Source organism: Boleophthalmus pectinirostris, unplaced genomic scaffold, assembly GCF_026225935.1.
Source record: "Boleophthalmus pectinirostris isolate CB_2022bp ecotype Guang Dong unplaced genomic scaffold, ASM2622593v1 HiC_scaffold_13, whole genome shotgun sequence".
Classification (NCBI taxonomy): Eukaryota; Metazoa; Chordata; class Actinopteri; order Gobiiformes; family Gobiidae; genus Boleophthalmus; species Boleophthalmus pectinirostris.
This window is the reverse complement of record NW_026571036.1, coordinates 23373133-23388377: the sequence shown is the minus strand read 5'-3', so window position 1 is coordinate 23388377 and position 15245 is coordinate 23373133. Positions and strand designations below refer to the sequence as shown.

Here is a 15245-nt window from a genome sequence, read left to right as displayed (position 1 = left end):
ACGTCGAGATCAAGAAGATTATGGTTAGGAGTTCTGAGAAGGAGGATGTGGATCAGCCAAGTGTCTGTGTTAAGGTTAAATCTGTCTCTAGTCCAGGGAAAAGATGGAAGTTTTGGTCAGAGTTTGAGGAGGAAGCGCAGCACCAGGTCTCTCAGAGTGGTCCTCAGAGGCTCATTGTTGTCACAGACAATGTGTGTTCCGTCCTCGTCCAGCTGGATCAGAGTGTCCTGCTCCTGGAGGTGCAGAATGTGCCCCTCCCCCGTCTCCTCCACCTTCACCTCTGTTATACCATGCTGCCACAAGAGAACAACTTTTTATAATATTATGCAACCTTACTAGCTGGTTTATGTATTGTATGTTGTTGTGTCTTTTCTATACATTTCTTCTGTGACTAAGGAGTACAGCCGTATTTGAAACTACATGTTTGCATATTGCAGATTTGCAGACTGTGCAGAAAAAAGATACTTCCGCATTAGGTTTTCCCATTTTCTCATTGTTGGTTTCACTTATAACAGTTATAATAAGTACAATATTATGAAAGTTGTTTAAGTTTGTAACTTAATATTAAAATCACAATTATTTTTGCTATGCATATCACATCCTAGATTCTATTAGACTAGAGAACTTAAATGAAAGAAAATTAAGGATTATACCACTGGCTGGACATGGAAACAATAGCTGTGAATAAAATTATGATTTGCCTTCTCCCTATATGATTTTACCAAGTCTGGATGTTCACAACATAAAATAAATCAGACCTTTTGTAATGTGGCCAGAAATCCTTCCAGAGGCACAGCTCCACTGAGCAGAGCTTTAGGGCTCAGAGAGGCCGGGGGCTCCTCCAGAATGCGCTTCCTCTTCTTACTGGGCGGGGCTGGAGGGGGCTTGGGCACTGACTGCGAACAGGAAATAAAATAACATACGTAAAAGACAACATATAAAATATTTTAACTAAAATGTCCAATGTGTGTAAAGCATATTCTTGTCTTCACCATTTAACCTTTTGTACTGCTAAAATGTGTAATGGTTTTTGTCTTTCTTTAAGGTGAATGGCATTTCCCTAATCTTAGAAATAATGAAAAACTACTCTAGGACAGACTATGCCCTTCTGAGTTAAATAAAAACTATAATTTTATAATTTAGAGTTGTCCTGCACCTGTAGTGTGTGCTTATTGTCTTTGGAGTGAATCACTGCAGAGACTGTCGCCACGGAAACACCAGGCTTCACTTCACATGGCACCAGAGAGTTTGCCAACTAGAAAAAAAGTCACACAACATGGTTTATAGATTAACTTATAATGGACAACAAATAGCAATCTTGAACTATGATACACAACCAGTCAAATATTTTATCTCATTCATAAAAGATTTGCCCAATAGCCAATGGGTAAAATATGATCACTAAATACAATCTAGTATGCAGAACATTTTAAGTGGAGGGGGAGTCTTTTTTTTAGTATCAAAATCAGGTTTGAAATGTTTATATTATGAGAACCCTAGTCCAAACTTCTGACTGGTAGTGTAAATGAAAGTTCCCCAGACCTCGGGCATGATATAGACTCGTTCATATCTTCTCTTAAAGGGGAGGTTTAGCACAGAGCAGCGGCGGTAAGGCATGGGCGGAGGCTGTAGCTCCAACATCAGGTCTGAGCGATGGGACTGGGACACGGGAGGCTGGGTGTACTGCTCCGGACACACCACATGGAGGGGCTGCAACAGGGGAATATGAAAGAAAAAGTCTGTATTTGAGGTATTCATGAAAAGAGTGTTAAAGTGCATATGACAATTTTCATGATTTTTTTAATTTCCTTATTTTTTAGGACAAGTGTCAGTTTATGAAGAAAAGTTGAAAAGAATCTAGTGATTTGATTGTCACTAGTTGATTCTCAATTTCACACTCAATTTGACAATTTTGAATGGATTTTTAGTTCACATAAACAACATGAAACATATTCGGATCTAACTAGCTATGAATCAAAAAAGAATCCAGAATAGACTTGGCCATATACAGTAAGTTAAAAAAAAGAGACCATAGGCGAGCACTATCATGGTTTTTGATGGAATAATAACAAAATCCTATCAAAGACGACATTTATTAAACAAATACAATTTTGGGATAACATTCTGGCTATGTAAAAGTTAAGAGAAAATGTAGACCAAATACAAAATCTCACCTGTATTTCTTTGAGCAGTTTGGAGACCTGATGGAAGTTGAGGCGTGTGTCAATGGGGCAGTAAATGCACTTCATGGACAGAGGCTGGTATGGGGCCAGGGCATCCAGGTAGTTAAAGTCTGGTTCTATAAAAAATAAAAAAATATAAAAATAAATAATAAATATATATAAATATATATATATAAATGTACAGGGAAAAAAAACTCAAAACTATTCATCATCTGTGGCATTTGCAGTACTAATTTAGTCTAGAGTTGTCTGTATGCATTTCAGGGATTGATCCTATTCTCATAATTGCTACATAATGTGAAATAAATTCCAAAATCCTGAATACTCATTTAACAATGGCAGCATTTACCAGTGAAGATGATGGTGTTGAGGCTAGACTTTCCCCACAGCTCCATGAAGTGAACCACATCTCCAAAGCGCAGAGAGGGGTGCCCCGTGAACACCACACAGGGCTGCCGGAACTCATTGCTGAAGTCGCCATGGATACTGGGGTAGTGCTTCAGTTTATTCGTTTGGATTAACTGCAACACGGCAACACAACTCAATAAGGTCTATACATTTTGTTGCGGTGTTCTGTGTTTTCAAACTAAATTAAACACACACCTTTATTTAATATGAATAAATAATACAATACCTCTGCATGAGGGAACGGGGGTTCAGGGAGGTACACTTTGCTCTGCTTGTTGTGACAAAGCCTGAAATAAAAACATGTTATTTTAGCATTTGATTTGATATGTACATATTATTGTATAGCTTTACCTCAATCACTCCTATTTATGTAATGCATATGTATATGGGATTTACACAGTGGCGTTGTGTTTGAACGCTCCAACACAAACCCAAAGGTCAACAGTTCAATGACATGTGAGTGTGAATTGATAATAAATAAAATGGTTAAATTGTTAAAGCAACTTTGAATGACTATAAGAAACTGAAATGGTTTATTATTATTTACTTATTATTATGCCAGTCTTACTATTTTGTCCATTAGGAGTTACTATTGTGCAATTGAGTCATCCTCAAGTCATTTTAATTGAGGATCTCAGTATAATATAAATGCATTTTCTTACCACTCTGCAAAGATTTGTGAAAACTCTAGTGAGCTATTGGCGACGGGTGAAATGAAGTAAAAAGGTGTGGTTCCCAGATTGGCGCTGTCTATGAACTGGTACAGACACTCAAGCAGGTCGTAGATGACTCCAGAGGAGTAACAGGGCACCAGTACATTCCCTCCAGCGCGGATCGTCATGGCTACACACGTAAAAGACAGGTATTTCATTAAGTAAATAAACTTGGATAAAGCACCAAGAATTTCTGAGGAAAGTCTGGATTAACATATATGCATTAGCAAATATTAGTATATTGTGGCATTATTTGTCACTTGCCCAAAAAATTATCATGAAATTTCTCTGCTGAGCCTAGAAAGTATTTATAGGGACTTTAAAATTAATGCTTTATGTTTAAAATCAGTACTGGTTTAAACCTTTTTTAGACTGAGCTTTTTAGACTGACTTAAACTGTAATTAACCACAATATTTGGGCTGACTGTACCAGTGTCTATAGTTTATTATAATTATGTTGTATGTTACTATGTGTTGATGTATCCATTCACCAAGGTTGCTGCAGAATTCTCCCAGCATGCCATCTGGGTTGGCAGTAGGCATCTGTGTGAGTCCTGTTAGAATCAAAACATCGCTGTTCTTAAGAGAGCTCTGATCCATTGGCTGAAAATTAAAAAGGAAATAAATTATATTTTTTATGCGTGAAAAGTTAGTGCTAAGGCCAGTCCATGACAAAACATCTATAAACACTTTTATTTGAGTGAACCTATTGGGACATACGTATATGCGGAATTAATAGCAGTTTGTTCATTTTATTTAACCAGAATAAGCCAAAAAGTCAATGGGCCATATCTTGCCAACAGACTTAGAGCTAAGAGCAAGTGGGCGTAACCAGGTGGGGCTGTACTTCGCTGTCGGAGGCTGGAGTGGGCGGTACAAATACATATATGGTGACAGTGTCATATAAATGTTTCTGATATTACACAGAGATATGAGACGTGCGTCTGCTCTGCTGTCAAACCCCCAAGCTGTCAGTGAATACGCGCGCAGAGTCCGGCCGTGAGAATGTGAGGAAATCTGACATCGCAGCATTAGGACACACTTTAGGACAGCGCTGTAAACTGCCTCATGTGAATGAGCAGCTTTTATACAGATCCAGATCAAACCAAACTAGAGAGCAGAGCTGAGCCGATCCAGGGAGCGGGCAAGGGGCTGTGCTGTGCCAGATGACTGCCGCACAGCACACGAACATGTTATGAATGTTAAGCATTTATCATTCTAATATATTTCCAAATAAAAGAAGCCTTGAGCATGTTACATGTTGTTTTTCAGTGGACTTATTTGATATTTATTTTTACGATTATGGCAATTCACCTAACACGCCACACCACGCCCTCAGTCTGCTCCACTCCACCTGATATTCAGATACGGCACACCTCCTGTTTAGAACTCCACACCCCGCACTTGCGCCATCGCTGAGACTGGGGGCAAGATACGGTCCCATATATTTTTCCTTGATAAATAAAGGATAAATGAATAAATCAAATACATTAAATTACATAATATTGAGATATAGTAAAATGGCTGTATTTTAGTGATGCTTGGACAGTGTGTAGCTGTTTTTGTGTTCACCTGTGGATGTGTGGTAAGTAGAGAGGAGCCAGACACATAGGACACTTTCTCATGATGAGACTGAATGATCCAGTTAGAGCTGCCCAAAGAGTACCCAGAGCTAAGAGGAGAGACCTGCACAGCACCAAACAACTCCTGCAAAATATAGTTAACATTATCAAAATAATATAAAATTACAGGTCAACAATGCCAACCTTACATGGAAAAGTTATACAAGCTCTTGATATAAGCCCCCTTATCAAGTGATCAAGAATAAAACATACATTTCCATCTTGTGGCAATGTTTTTTTAATAGTGTCTTACCACTTTCTGAGAATAGCCAACAAGTTGAACCTTGCTTAGGGCAGAGTTGACCTCCTGCATTGTGTAGCACTTTTTCCACGTCCACACTTCCACAGCATCCTTCAGTGACCCAGGGAGCAGTCTAATAGCACATTAAGTAAATAATTAGATAATAGTTCTATGCTGTAGAATAGACACAGGCAAATATATAAACTAGTATATTATAATTTGAAAATTAAAACCTGATTACCTTTGTATCTCCTTGTTTTTCCAGCATGTAGCAGACTGTGGCTTAGGGACCCTCTCCATGAAGTTAACAAGCTCTTCCATCAAGAGTCTGTACAAAGCAGTAACTTTTGTTTACATGTGATTCTCTCTGGTAGTGATGAGAATAAATATGGCATGAAATTAAGACATCAGAGAGGAACAGTTCAAATTAAACATTTTGTGGATTGACATATGAGATTGTTTGGACAGTGGATGGATAGTGAATAAATATGCATGCATAATAAACATAAATGGGGGTAAATAAAAGGGCCAGGAGACTTGAATACCTGCCAATCTGCAGTGTGGGCTCTGTGGCATACACTGTTCCAGTGAAACCAGTGTTCTCAGTGATATAGGGCAGGGCCATCATACAGTGATAGTTAGAGATCAGGATCACATCAATAGTAGATAGGTCTAACAGTTCCCTCTGTGGAAAAGTGTAAATGTCTGATACATATCTAGCCTAATGTGTATTACACAGTTTTAAAGATTTTATGCAACGTAGACTTGTTACCTCAGGGAGACAAAATTCTGGCTGCGAGTCCACGAATACCCTTCCTGCACACTCCTTTAATTCCTGAAAGAAAATATTTTGATAGAAACCTTCAAATTGTGTAACTTTGTTAGATTGGATTTATTTTCTTAGCCCTAATTTATACTATGATTTAAATATGTTATTGTATACAAAATAAACCAAAAAGATTATACCTTTTCCAGATTTATTGTACTATCTTTGGACACCCAGCCAGGAAGCTTGGACAGCCTTGGACTGGAAAAATAGAAAGGAAAAAGGTTGATACATGTTTACAATGCTGATGAGATAAACCAGGGTTCACTGACCTGTGTACCAGAGGAAGGGGCAGAAAATTGAGGACAGAAGTGGTGTCTAGCCCACAGTCCAGCATAATAGTAGTGGATTTGAATTTGAGGACATTGCAAGGTAATGTAGGATGCCCTGATAAACAATACTAGAAGAAAGAAAATGTATTAAAATGCTTTGTAAACACCTACACCTACGTAATGGTCTATAGACATTTAAAGACATATATATAGATTTTACTTTGTATCAATACAGTAATTAACCCTAGCATGAATGGTTGTATGTTATGAATGGAGAAAACATAACGTTATAGCTGTTAGCATGTTAACATTGACAGTTAAATATCTAAATAAAATGTACTTTTTTTTTGTCAAAATGGATGAATTGAGTTTGGATGATTATGTTTTAAAGCGACCGTCTTATTACTCACCAGCTTCATTTTAAAGACCAGCTAAATAAACTTTTATAGCCATAGAAGTCGCTAAAGGAGCATCCCTTGAATATGATTTCCGGTTAGGGTTGATACTGGGAAATTGAGCTTTACTAGTGCTGCCCTCTGGCGGAATGGAGTTTGCTTTACTCACGCTCGGGGAAAAAAAAGTCATTCGTAAAATGAATTTATTTTAATCATTTGGATGTATGTTTTTATTAGCTTTAATTGCTCTACATACGGCATGTTATAAGTTAGCTTGTAAACTCGTTGTCACTCGAATCGTTTGAGAAAATAGCCAAATATCTGTTTGTCAATCGTAGAGGTAATGTTATTGTAGCTAACAAATGCTAACTACACATGGGTCAAACTCAAACCACTCCCCAGAAACTTCACCTCCGTATAGATACATTATTTACGTAGTCATGTTGCGAAACGGATGTCGAGAGACGAGAACTTCAAGGGGTTTTGTATGACAAGAGGCGGATTAGTTATGTTTGTATAATTATGTTTAATTAGATGTTTGGTCATGGGGGAACTGTACAGATTTTAGTGAAGAGGATTTACGAGTGGACAAAGACCGGTAAGGCTTTGACATTTACGAGTACTATTTGAACTTGGAGCTAAGGTGACCGTATATATATGGTATATTTAACAAATATTATGACAGGTATTAGTAAGCAAGTTTTCATTCATAAAAAGCAAGATTCAATCAAATGACATGACTGGTTTAAAAGTTTATATTCTGTCTGACTGCCACTGTCAGATTCTATTTTGTGTAGAACAAAAAGCAATCTACTGAATATTATATCTTGGCTTAGTAACATTAATTGGCACATAATACACATAATAAAAATGATGTTAACTGAAATACATTTATTGGTTCCTGTTGACTATCTGAGAACAATACTTTTATCTGATTTCTGTGTTGATTTCTGTTTTGCGTTGACAGAGCAGAGGTTGAGGAGACTTGGACTGTTTGTCATGGGGAACAACTGCAGTCATCTGGGGATCCCTCCAGCCAAGGGCCCCTATCCTGTGGGCTGCACCGACTTCATGCTGGACCACACTGCTCACGTGAGTTTTATCACACAGTAATAAAGCATATGTAAAAGATATGTAAATTGTGGAAGCTGCCAGATCAACTGTAATACTTGTTTTGCGTTTACTACAACATACTATTTTCTTAAAGCTACGATGACTTTCAGATAAAATACTGAAAGTAAGAAATGTAAGCTGTTTTCTTTAATGAAATCAGCTTAAAATGGAATGCACTAAAGTATAGCCGATTGTGTCATATTAAAAATACTCAACATGACTTTTCACACTATCTCCCTATGCTTCCTCCACAGGGCAGCTTCTTCCGTCTGTACTATCCGTGTCAGGAGTCAGATAAAGCAGAGAAGCCCGACTGGGTCCCCTGCAGAGAATATTTCAACGGTCTGGCAGATTTCATGAAAATCAACAGGGCGTTCAGTGAGAGGATCTTCAACTACCTCTTTGGTAAACTATCCTCCTAACCTATTACCTGGTTGTCAAAATATATTACACAACACTACACTACAAGCAAGGTTTATTTATATCATTATTTTACTAGTTTTGACTGATATAAGATAAAACAACACTTATGTTAATAATTCAATAAATAAAGCAAAAAACTAAATCACACTTCACCTAATTTTGCTTTAAAAGGAATGTAGTAGAGCCAGTCAAACTGATGTTAGGCTTCTCTGCCCAAGCCAAAATAGATAAGAATATTTCTAAGCCACTTTGCGGTTATGTATTTTGGACAGTTTTATTCTAGTTTCATAATGTTTGCCCTCTGACTCAACCAAAAGGATATGACTAACCACAAGCCTTCACTGTACTTCGGCATATTGGTCATCAGATGCATGTTATGTTTGTTTTTTTTTATGTAGATTTAGGCAATTACAGTTATTTAATGTAATACCAGGCCATGCAGCATATCTCTATAAACTGAATTACTGTTGTATTATTATTATTATTATTATTATTATTATTATTATTATTATTATTGTTATCTAGCGTTGTTGCTGCTGAAAAAAATTCCTTCAGGATAAAGTATCTGTCCATCTATCTATCTTTCTATCTGTGATCTGTAATTAGTGTAATGTATTTATGTCTTTCAGGGTCCTATAAGATCCCAGCCTATATGGACGCTCCCTTTAAAGCTGATGAGAAGTGTCCTGTTGTTATTTTCTCCCACGGTCTTGGAGCATTTAGGTATTCTATTAACTGCTATTATATATTACTATGAAATATGAATAGTTTTACCACAGAGCATAGCCAATTGTAGTAATTTCTTTTAAAGTGTTACAAATACTATTGATTTAGAATCTTTCTGTCTGAGAGTCCTGAACCAAATTATATATTGATGAGTGATTATTATATAGTAATAGATTAATAGCCAGATATAATGTATACTGTTCCCACTGAAAACTAAATTAATAGATTAAATAAATACATTGGTGGCTTCCAGATAACACTTAGGGAATAAAGTTATTTGATTGATGTATTAAAAATGGGGGGCAAAAGATAGTTCTCAATTATTATTATTTTCAAGAAATATAAAAGTTCACAAATGTTGGCCCTGATTGTTTTAATTTGAGACTGGAACTCTTGCGTGGTGTTCATGAATGTTAAGGGTTCTTTTTTACACATACATAATAGTTATGGTGTGAATATTCTAGCATCATTTTAATTGCTAATTAATCTAAAATATTGTTTTTCATATTATCTCTAGGACTTTGTATTCAGCCATTTGTGCAGAGCTGGCATCGCGGGGTTTTATTGTGGCATCAGTTGAACACAGGTAATATTTACTGTCTATTTTATGCGCTTCTGTGTTTATGTTAGGGGTGGCAATAGTGGAGTGAGTTAGGCTTTTGACTGTAAAGTAAATTCCTATCTAAGTGCATACAGTAGGGTAACTTGCAAGACTATATATCAATACAAAACCTTTTTTTGTCTGTGATATGGAATTAGGTTAAAGATTAGCCTTCTGGGGAATGACTCAGCATAAGTCTTAAGGTGAAATGTCAACTGGTTGACTAATACTATTTAATCTGAAACACACTTACATTTCAATGAGTCAAAGTAAACGTTAAGTAAACAAAGTTAGTTTAGCATTAGCTTGGCACAGACATGCATTTGTACAAGCGCCTGTGTGTTTAGTTGTGCAGTAGGAGGCTAAAGGGTGCGCAGACAATAGCAGAGACCAGCTCATCACATTTCTTTGGTGTGTACACACAAGAGGGCCATATGGAGATGAGAGTATAATGGACACAGTCAAGTGACATTTCATTCAGTTTTATCAACAGGCTAGCAGCTAAAACCACAGAAATGCATAGTGTGTGACCTAGTGTGTGTGGGGTGGAGCAGATGTTATCCACGTGCAGTGGGGAGAGTCACAGGGCAGCCCATGTGGTCAAACCAAAATGTGGTTATTATTACCCATTTCTGGATTGATAATAATAGGGCATTAAAAAAAAAAATTAAAATCCTTTTTTTTAACTAAACTACGATTAGACTAAAGTTTTTATTAGACGCTAAGTTTGTGTGATTGGGTCACCAATTTTACTATGGTACTTGAGTTGTGAATTGTGTATTGATTGCATTGGTGTCTTTGTGATTGAAAAATATCACTACTTTAGCACAACTGTAGATATTGATATGCTATCCTAATTTTGGGCCTTCAGGGGACAGGATAGACCCTGACCTGTAGAGAGCTGGTTGTAGATTTAGGGCGTACCCAAATCACTTACAAAACATGTATTTGGACAAATATATTTGTTATATTGTTTTTCAAATTGTTTATGTTAACTGATATTTTATTTATTTTTTATTGTTTATTGGAATAGCGACAGATATTTATATAATGATTAATAATTCTGTAATCCGATGCATGTATCATAGTGTTTTTAGGTTAGACTCATTCACAACACCACATATATTTTTTCCACAGAGATGAATCATCTTCTGCCACATATTATTATCGTGAAAAGACAGAGGAGGAGAAGGCCAAACCAAGTGTGCCTAAGAACTGTGCCTCTGACCCAGACCACCTGATCAAAGTGTGGATGTACTACAGAGCTCTGAAGCATGGAGAGAGTGAGTTCCCTGTCAGGAACAAACAGGTACTGCACTTTCAGCAGTATGACATTTTAAAGATTGTCAACTGAGACAGGAAACAAGAGATCTTAAAAAGGCTAGTGTTCTAGATTCTGCTGATGTCAAAAGCCACAACTGAAGTATTTTTTTGATTGGGGCTATATTCTCAAACACTTCTCTTACCACATTTTGGCAGCTTTAGATATCTTTGTCCGAAGTTTTGCACAGTATGACAAACATAACTGTAAATGAATAATAATGCGAGATAGATGTTTTTCATGGCTAAAAAATGCCGTGAAAAACATGCATTTCTACTGTAAACAGGGTCACCTCTCTACAAATCTGACCTGAAACTTGGTAATGGAGATGTCGCAAGAAGAATTTAAAAGAACTGAATGCCTTACTGTTGCACATTTCAACCAAAACAATAAAAATTCAAGACACAACAAAAACATATCTTTAGCCTAATGTAATGTGTGTTGGTGCAGGTGAAGCAGAGGGCAGATGAGTGTATTCTGGCTCTGGAGAGACTGGAAGAGATAAACTCAGGGAGACCGCTACAAAACGTACTGAAGACAGAGTTTGACTGGACCACACTGGAGGTAACTGTATTTGCATAATGACCCATGCGCAGACATTATAAAAGTTATGATATTGTGATGTCAGTATAATTTATTACATATAGGTCTGTTACAATAAGTACTGTATCGACTTATTGTCCAGTACATTGGAGTCGACAGAGAGGGACAAAGGGCTCTGTTGTCCCGAGTCCCAGGGTCTTAAGAGCCCAAAATTGGAACCTCTACTTATTAATTAATATTATGGGGGCCAATGTGTCTTCTAGCCCCAGGCCCCCAAATATCAAATATGTCAAGGGGCCTGGTTCAGTACAGGAAAGAACATTATATTTTGGGGCTTAATATTTATCGTCAATATGTCAATTTTCTTTACAATAGTGGGGAATTTTATTTTTAAAAAGATTTGAGAGTTGAAAAAGGTTTGTCTAATTATTGCTTTGTCTAATTATCACTTTGTTTCTGCTATTTATTTATTTGTTGCTGCTAAGGCCTTTTAATGTTACTGTGTAAATATTTGTTTACTGGCATAATCCTGCTTCATTGTTTTTGTATCAGTGGCATAAAGTAGTTTCAATATTATTTTTCAGTATATTGTTCTTCAAAATATCATGAGATCCCTTTAAACTTGGGTACCTCATTTTCAAGCCAAGGAAGGAGGAAGTAGTATTTGTGTGTGTCTATAACTTTCACAAACCCTGGCACATTGTTTGATCATTTAAATCAGGCATGTCCAAACTATGGCCCAGGGGCCAAATGCGGCCCTCAGACAAATTTTTTTTGGCCCTTAGACTTCCAGGTGAATTGGCCCAAATTACCTTACATCACTTAAAATTTTTTTTTTTACTGCAAGTAAAAAAACTGCTTCTTGATAAAGCTAATATTTCATATTTTGTGTGTGGTTTTAAGGATCTTAGAATGATCCATCAGTCTTTATTCATGCTAACGTGTTAAACATGCAGACATTTCAATTATTCCCTGTACTGAGAATCAGTCTACGGCCCTCGATCAGCCCTCTGCTTCGTCTGTGTTTAGATATGTGGCCCTTGATGAAAAAAGTTTGGACACCCCTGATTTAAATGAACTAACAAAACGCAGGATTAAATGTCAAACTGTTTAGGTAGGATATGGTAAATGAACAAATTAACAAATATGTGAAATAAAATGAATGAGTTTAAATGGGGAAAAGGCCCATGTGTACATTTCTGGGTGCATGCACAGCTTTAGAACAGGTTTAGAACAGCTTTTTTTCAGACAACAAAGTTAAACTGCGGTGGACCTCCTAAGCTTAGCCACTCTGATCATTGCTTCTGGACTGCGGACAGCTTGCAGAGGCCTGATTTCGTCATACAGTGCTGTTTTCACAGTATACTCTTTACTACTACTTAATACTTTACTGAGAAAAAACACAATTTACAATTTTTATTTATTTACAAAAAATAACAGGTACCCCATGAGTGATCTAATTGTAGGTCTCTCGTGTTTTACAGAATTCAATGGACCTGTGCAGGTTAGCGGTGATGGGGCATTCATTTGGAGGAGCCACTGCCATTGAGGCACTGTGTAAAGAGGTCAAATTTAAGTATGTACATGTATATTCAGTCTGTCTGCTGCCTGGACTAGTCTTGCACATATCTTTAATACTGTGATTTGTGTTTATCTTATGTCATATTGTGTATTTCCTGTGAGGTGTGGCATCGCGCTGGACGCTTGGATGTTCCCTTTAGATGAGGAAATCTTCCCTCGGGTCAAACAGCCGATCTTCTTTATAAACTCAGAGAGGTTTCAATGGGCAGGAAACATCAGCCGCATGAGGAAACTGAACTCTGCTGTCATACAGAGGAAGATGATCACCATCAGGTAGACCTTCCTTTTTTAATTGACATGAAGTTTAAATTTGTACTTCCTGGTTGATGTGGGTGGTCAGCAGATATGACAAGAATAAAGCTAATTCCATCACAGTTACCTAGCAAAACTTGTTTAAATTACATAATATTTATGATTTGATTAATAAAAATGACAACACCTTTATTTTGTTACATTCATGTTTAATCGCCTTTATTGTGTGTAAATTGACCCTGCATTTTGGATAGATTTTTCTGTACTTCTTGTACTTTTCTTCTCAGTGTTTTTAACAATCTTTCACTTGATTGATGTAAAACTATCATAAATATTTACCACTGGGACTGACCCAACAAACCAGGCAATAATTAGAAAAACATAAAAACCTTTCATATGCATATGCTGTGTGACAGAGGAACTGTGCACCAGAGCTTCCCAGACTTCACGTTCCTGACTGGAAACTGGATTGGAAAGTTAATGAAGCTGAAAGGAGAGATCGACCCTGAGCTCGCCATAGACCTGTCCAATAAAGCATCACTGGCATTTTTACAGAGGCATCTGGGTAAGTGAACAAATAAGAGTAGACTGAATAAAAAAACATAGTATTATTGATACTTTGTAGCTGAGGTCAACATTCCCTGAGGATAGTAGTAATCAAATATTTTTATTTATGGCAATTTGATCACACTGAGCAGTTAAAATACAAGTAAAAAAAAATCAAATATTATGATGATCTTGTGCACTTTTCAGGTCTTGAGAAGGACTTTAACCAGTGGGATCCTCTGATCGATGGAGAGGATGAAAACCTGATCCAGGGCACTAATGTCATACAGTCGTCCATCTGAGCCTGGTGTGGTCTGGGCTCCCCTCACAGACACAGGATTAAAGGGGACAGGCCTGTTCACCACAGAGGCCTTCACTGGTGCAGACTCTGGAAAAAGCTCTACCTCAGCAGAAGTGTGTCGCTGTTTGTATGAGGCCAGAAGCAGTCTACTCTTACCGTGGCAACTACATGAGAAAGACTTCTTTTTGGATCGTGAAGTGTTACATCATGGGTCCACCTCTTTTGGGTCCATGAACAGAAAGAATATGGACTTTGTCTGAACCTCATGCTGAATTAAGACATATCAGAGGACAGACAGGTTTAAGATATCCTGTATTTCCTATTAATTGGAGACTATGGTGGTTTTAGTTTTTTTTGTCAAATTTTAGTCTAAAAACAAGCTGAACAAAGACTTGGTAATATTTATAATACATAATAATAAAATAACTTTATTCTTATAGTATTGTCATAAATATTAAGAAATAATTATTCTTAATTTGTAACCAATTCTTTTTATCAGCAGAGGCAATATGTAACATGAATTCTTAATTAATTTTTATACATTAAAATAATTCAAATTTGGATATCTTAGATTAATATCATAGTCTCAGTACAGACTTGTCGGAAACCGGTATCTGGGAGTAATAGTTCTTTCAAATAAATTGTTTTATAGCATTTTTATTTATAGGCGTACAAAAAAATAAATGATAAATGCCTGAAGACAAAACAGTACACTTAGTTTTTATGCATTCAGCCAGTTTAAAATGGCATTGTACAAATCTGTCAAAACACCATTATTGTGAATGAGATTGGAATTCCATTGGACCTAGAAGTAGTTATGCCATGATTATGTAACAGTCCCAATGGTCTCACATGTGTATATATTTGTAAATCATAATGCTGTGCAGATAAACAGTATGGCTGCAGTGCGATTATGTGAAATGGCCTTGAATAAGACTGATGTCCTTCAGTTTGATTGATCTGGACACGAGAATGTACCTTCAACAATGCAATAATAATGGTTAACCTACAATGTTAAACTGCATGTAATTTTAACACTAATACTGAATCAATCATCCATGTGCCTCAACTCTACAGTCTCTTTTAATACTTTTATACACCTATCGTCCACTATATCTGCTAATAAGAAATGTAATAAATTGGGTTTGTATACATGATTTGTAAAGTTCTTTCTTTAC

The 15245-nt window shown here is 36.7% G+C and overlaps 2 protein-coding genes across 3 annotated transcripts; one reads left to right on the top strand and one right to left on the bottom strand.

Annotated features, from left to right (window-relative positions):
• Positions 1 to 6: 6 nt before the first annotated feature.
• Positions 7 to 6817, bottom strand: ints9 (integrator complex subunit 9). The gene is made up of 17 exons (XM_020941711.2): positions 6676 to 6817; positions 6266 to 6393; positions 6134 to 6194; positions 5940 to 6002; positions 5713 to 5852; positions 5409 to 5495; positions 5180 to 5300; positions 4877 to 5011; positions 3796 to 3907; positions 3254 to 3434; positions 2818 to 2878; positions 2533 to 2704; positions 2175 to 2299; positions 1543 to 1710; positions 1157 to 1255; positions 759 to 896; positions 7 to 293 (listed from the first exon to the last, which is right to left on the bottom strand). Exons 1-17 carry the CDS (start codon positions 6682 to 6684, stop codon positions 117 to 119), a joined length of 1977 nt encoding a protein of 658 aa, XP_020797370.1. The 5' UTR covers positions 6685 to 6817; the 3' UTR covers positions 7 to 116.
• A 216-nt stretch (positions 6818 to 7033) lies between these two features.
• On the top strand, positions 7034 to 15224 carry pla2g7 (phospholipase A2, group VII (platelet-activating factor acetylhydrolase, plasma)). 2 transcript variants are annotated; one of them, XM_020941282.2, is made up of 11 exons: positions 7034 to 7258; positions 7628 to 7752; positions 8028 to 8178; positions 8826 to 8919; positions 9440 to 9508; positions 10661 to 10832; positions 11295 to 11408; positions 12872 to 12963; positions 13071 to 13241; positions 13637 to 13785; positions 13974 to 15224. In XM_020941282.2, the coding sequence occupies exons 1-11, from the start codon at positions 7195 to 7197 to the stop codon at positions 14066 to 14068; spliced, it is 1296 nt and encodes a 431-aa protein (XP_020796941.1). In that variant the 5' UTR covers positions 7034 to 7194; the 3' UTR covers positions 14069 to 15224. The 2 variants fall into 2 exon arrangements, with proteins under 2 accessions (XP_020796941.1, XP_055005167.1); XM_055149192.1 differs by having other exon boundaries at positions 7073 to 7258; positions 7633 to 7752.
• Positions 15225 to 15245: the final 21 nt, after the last annotated feature.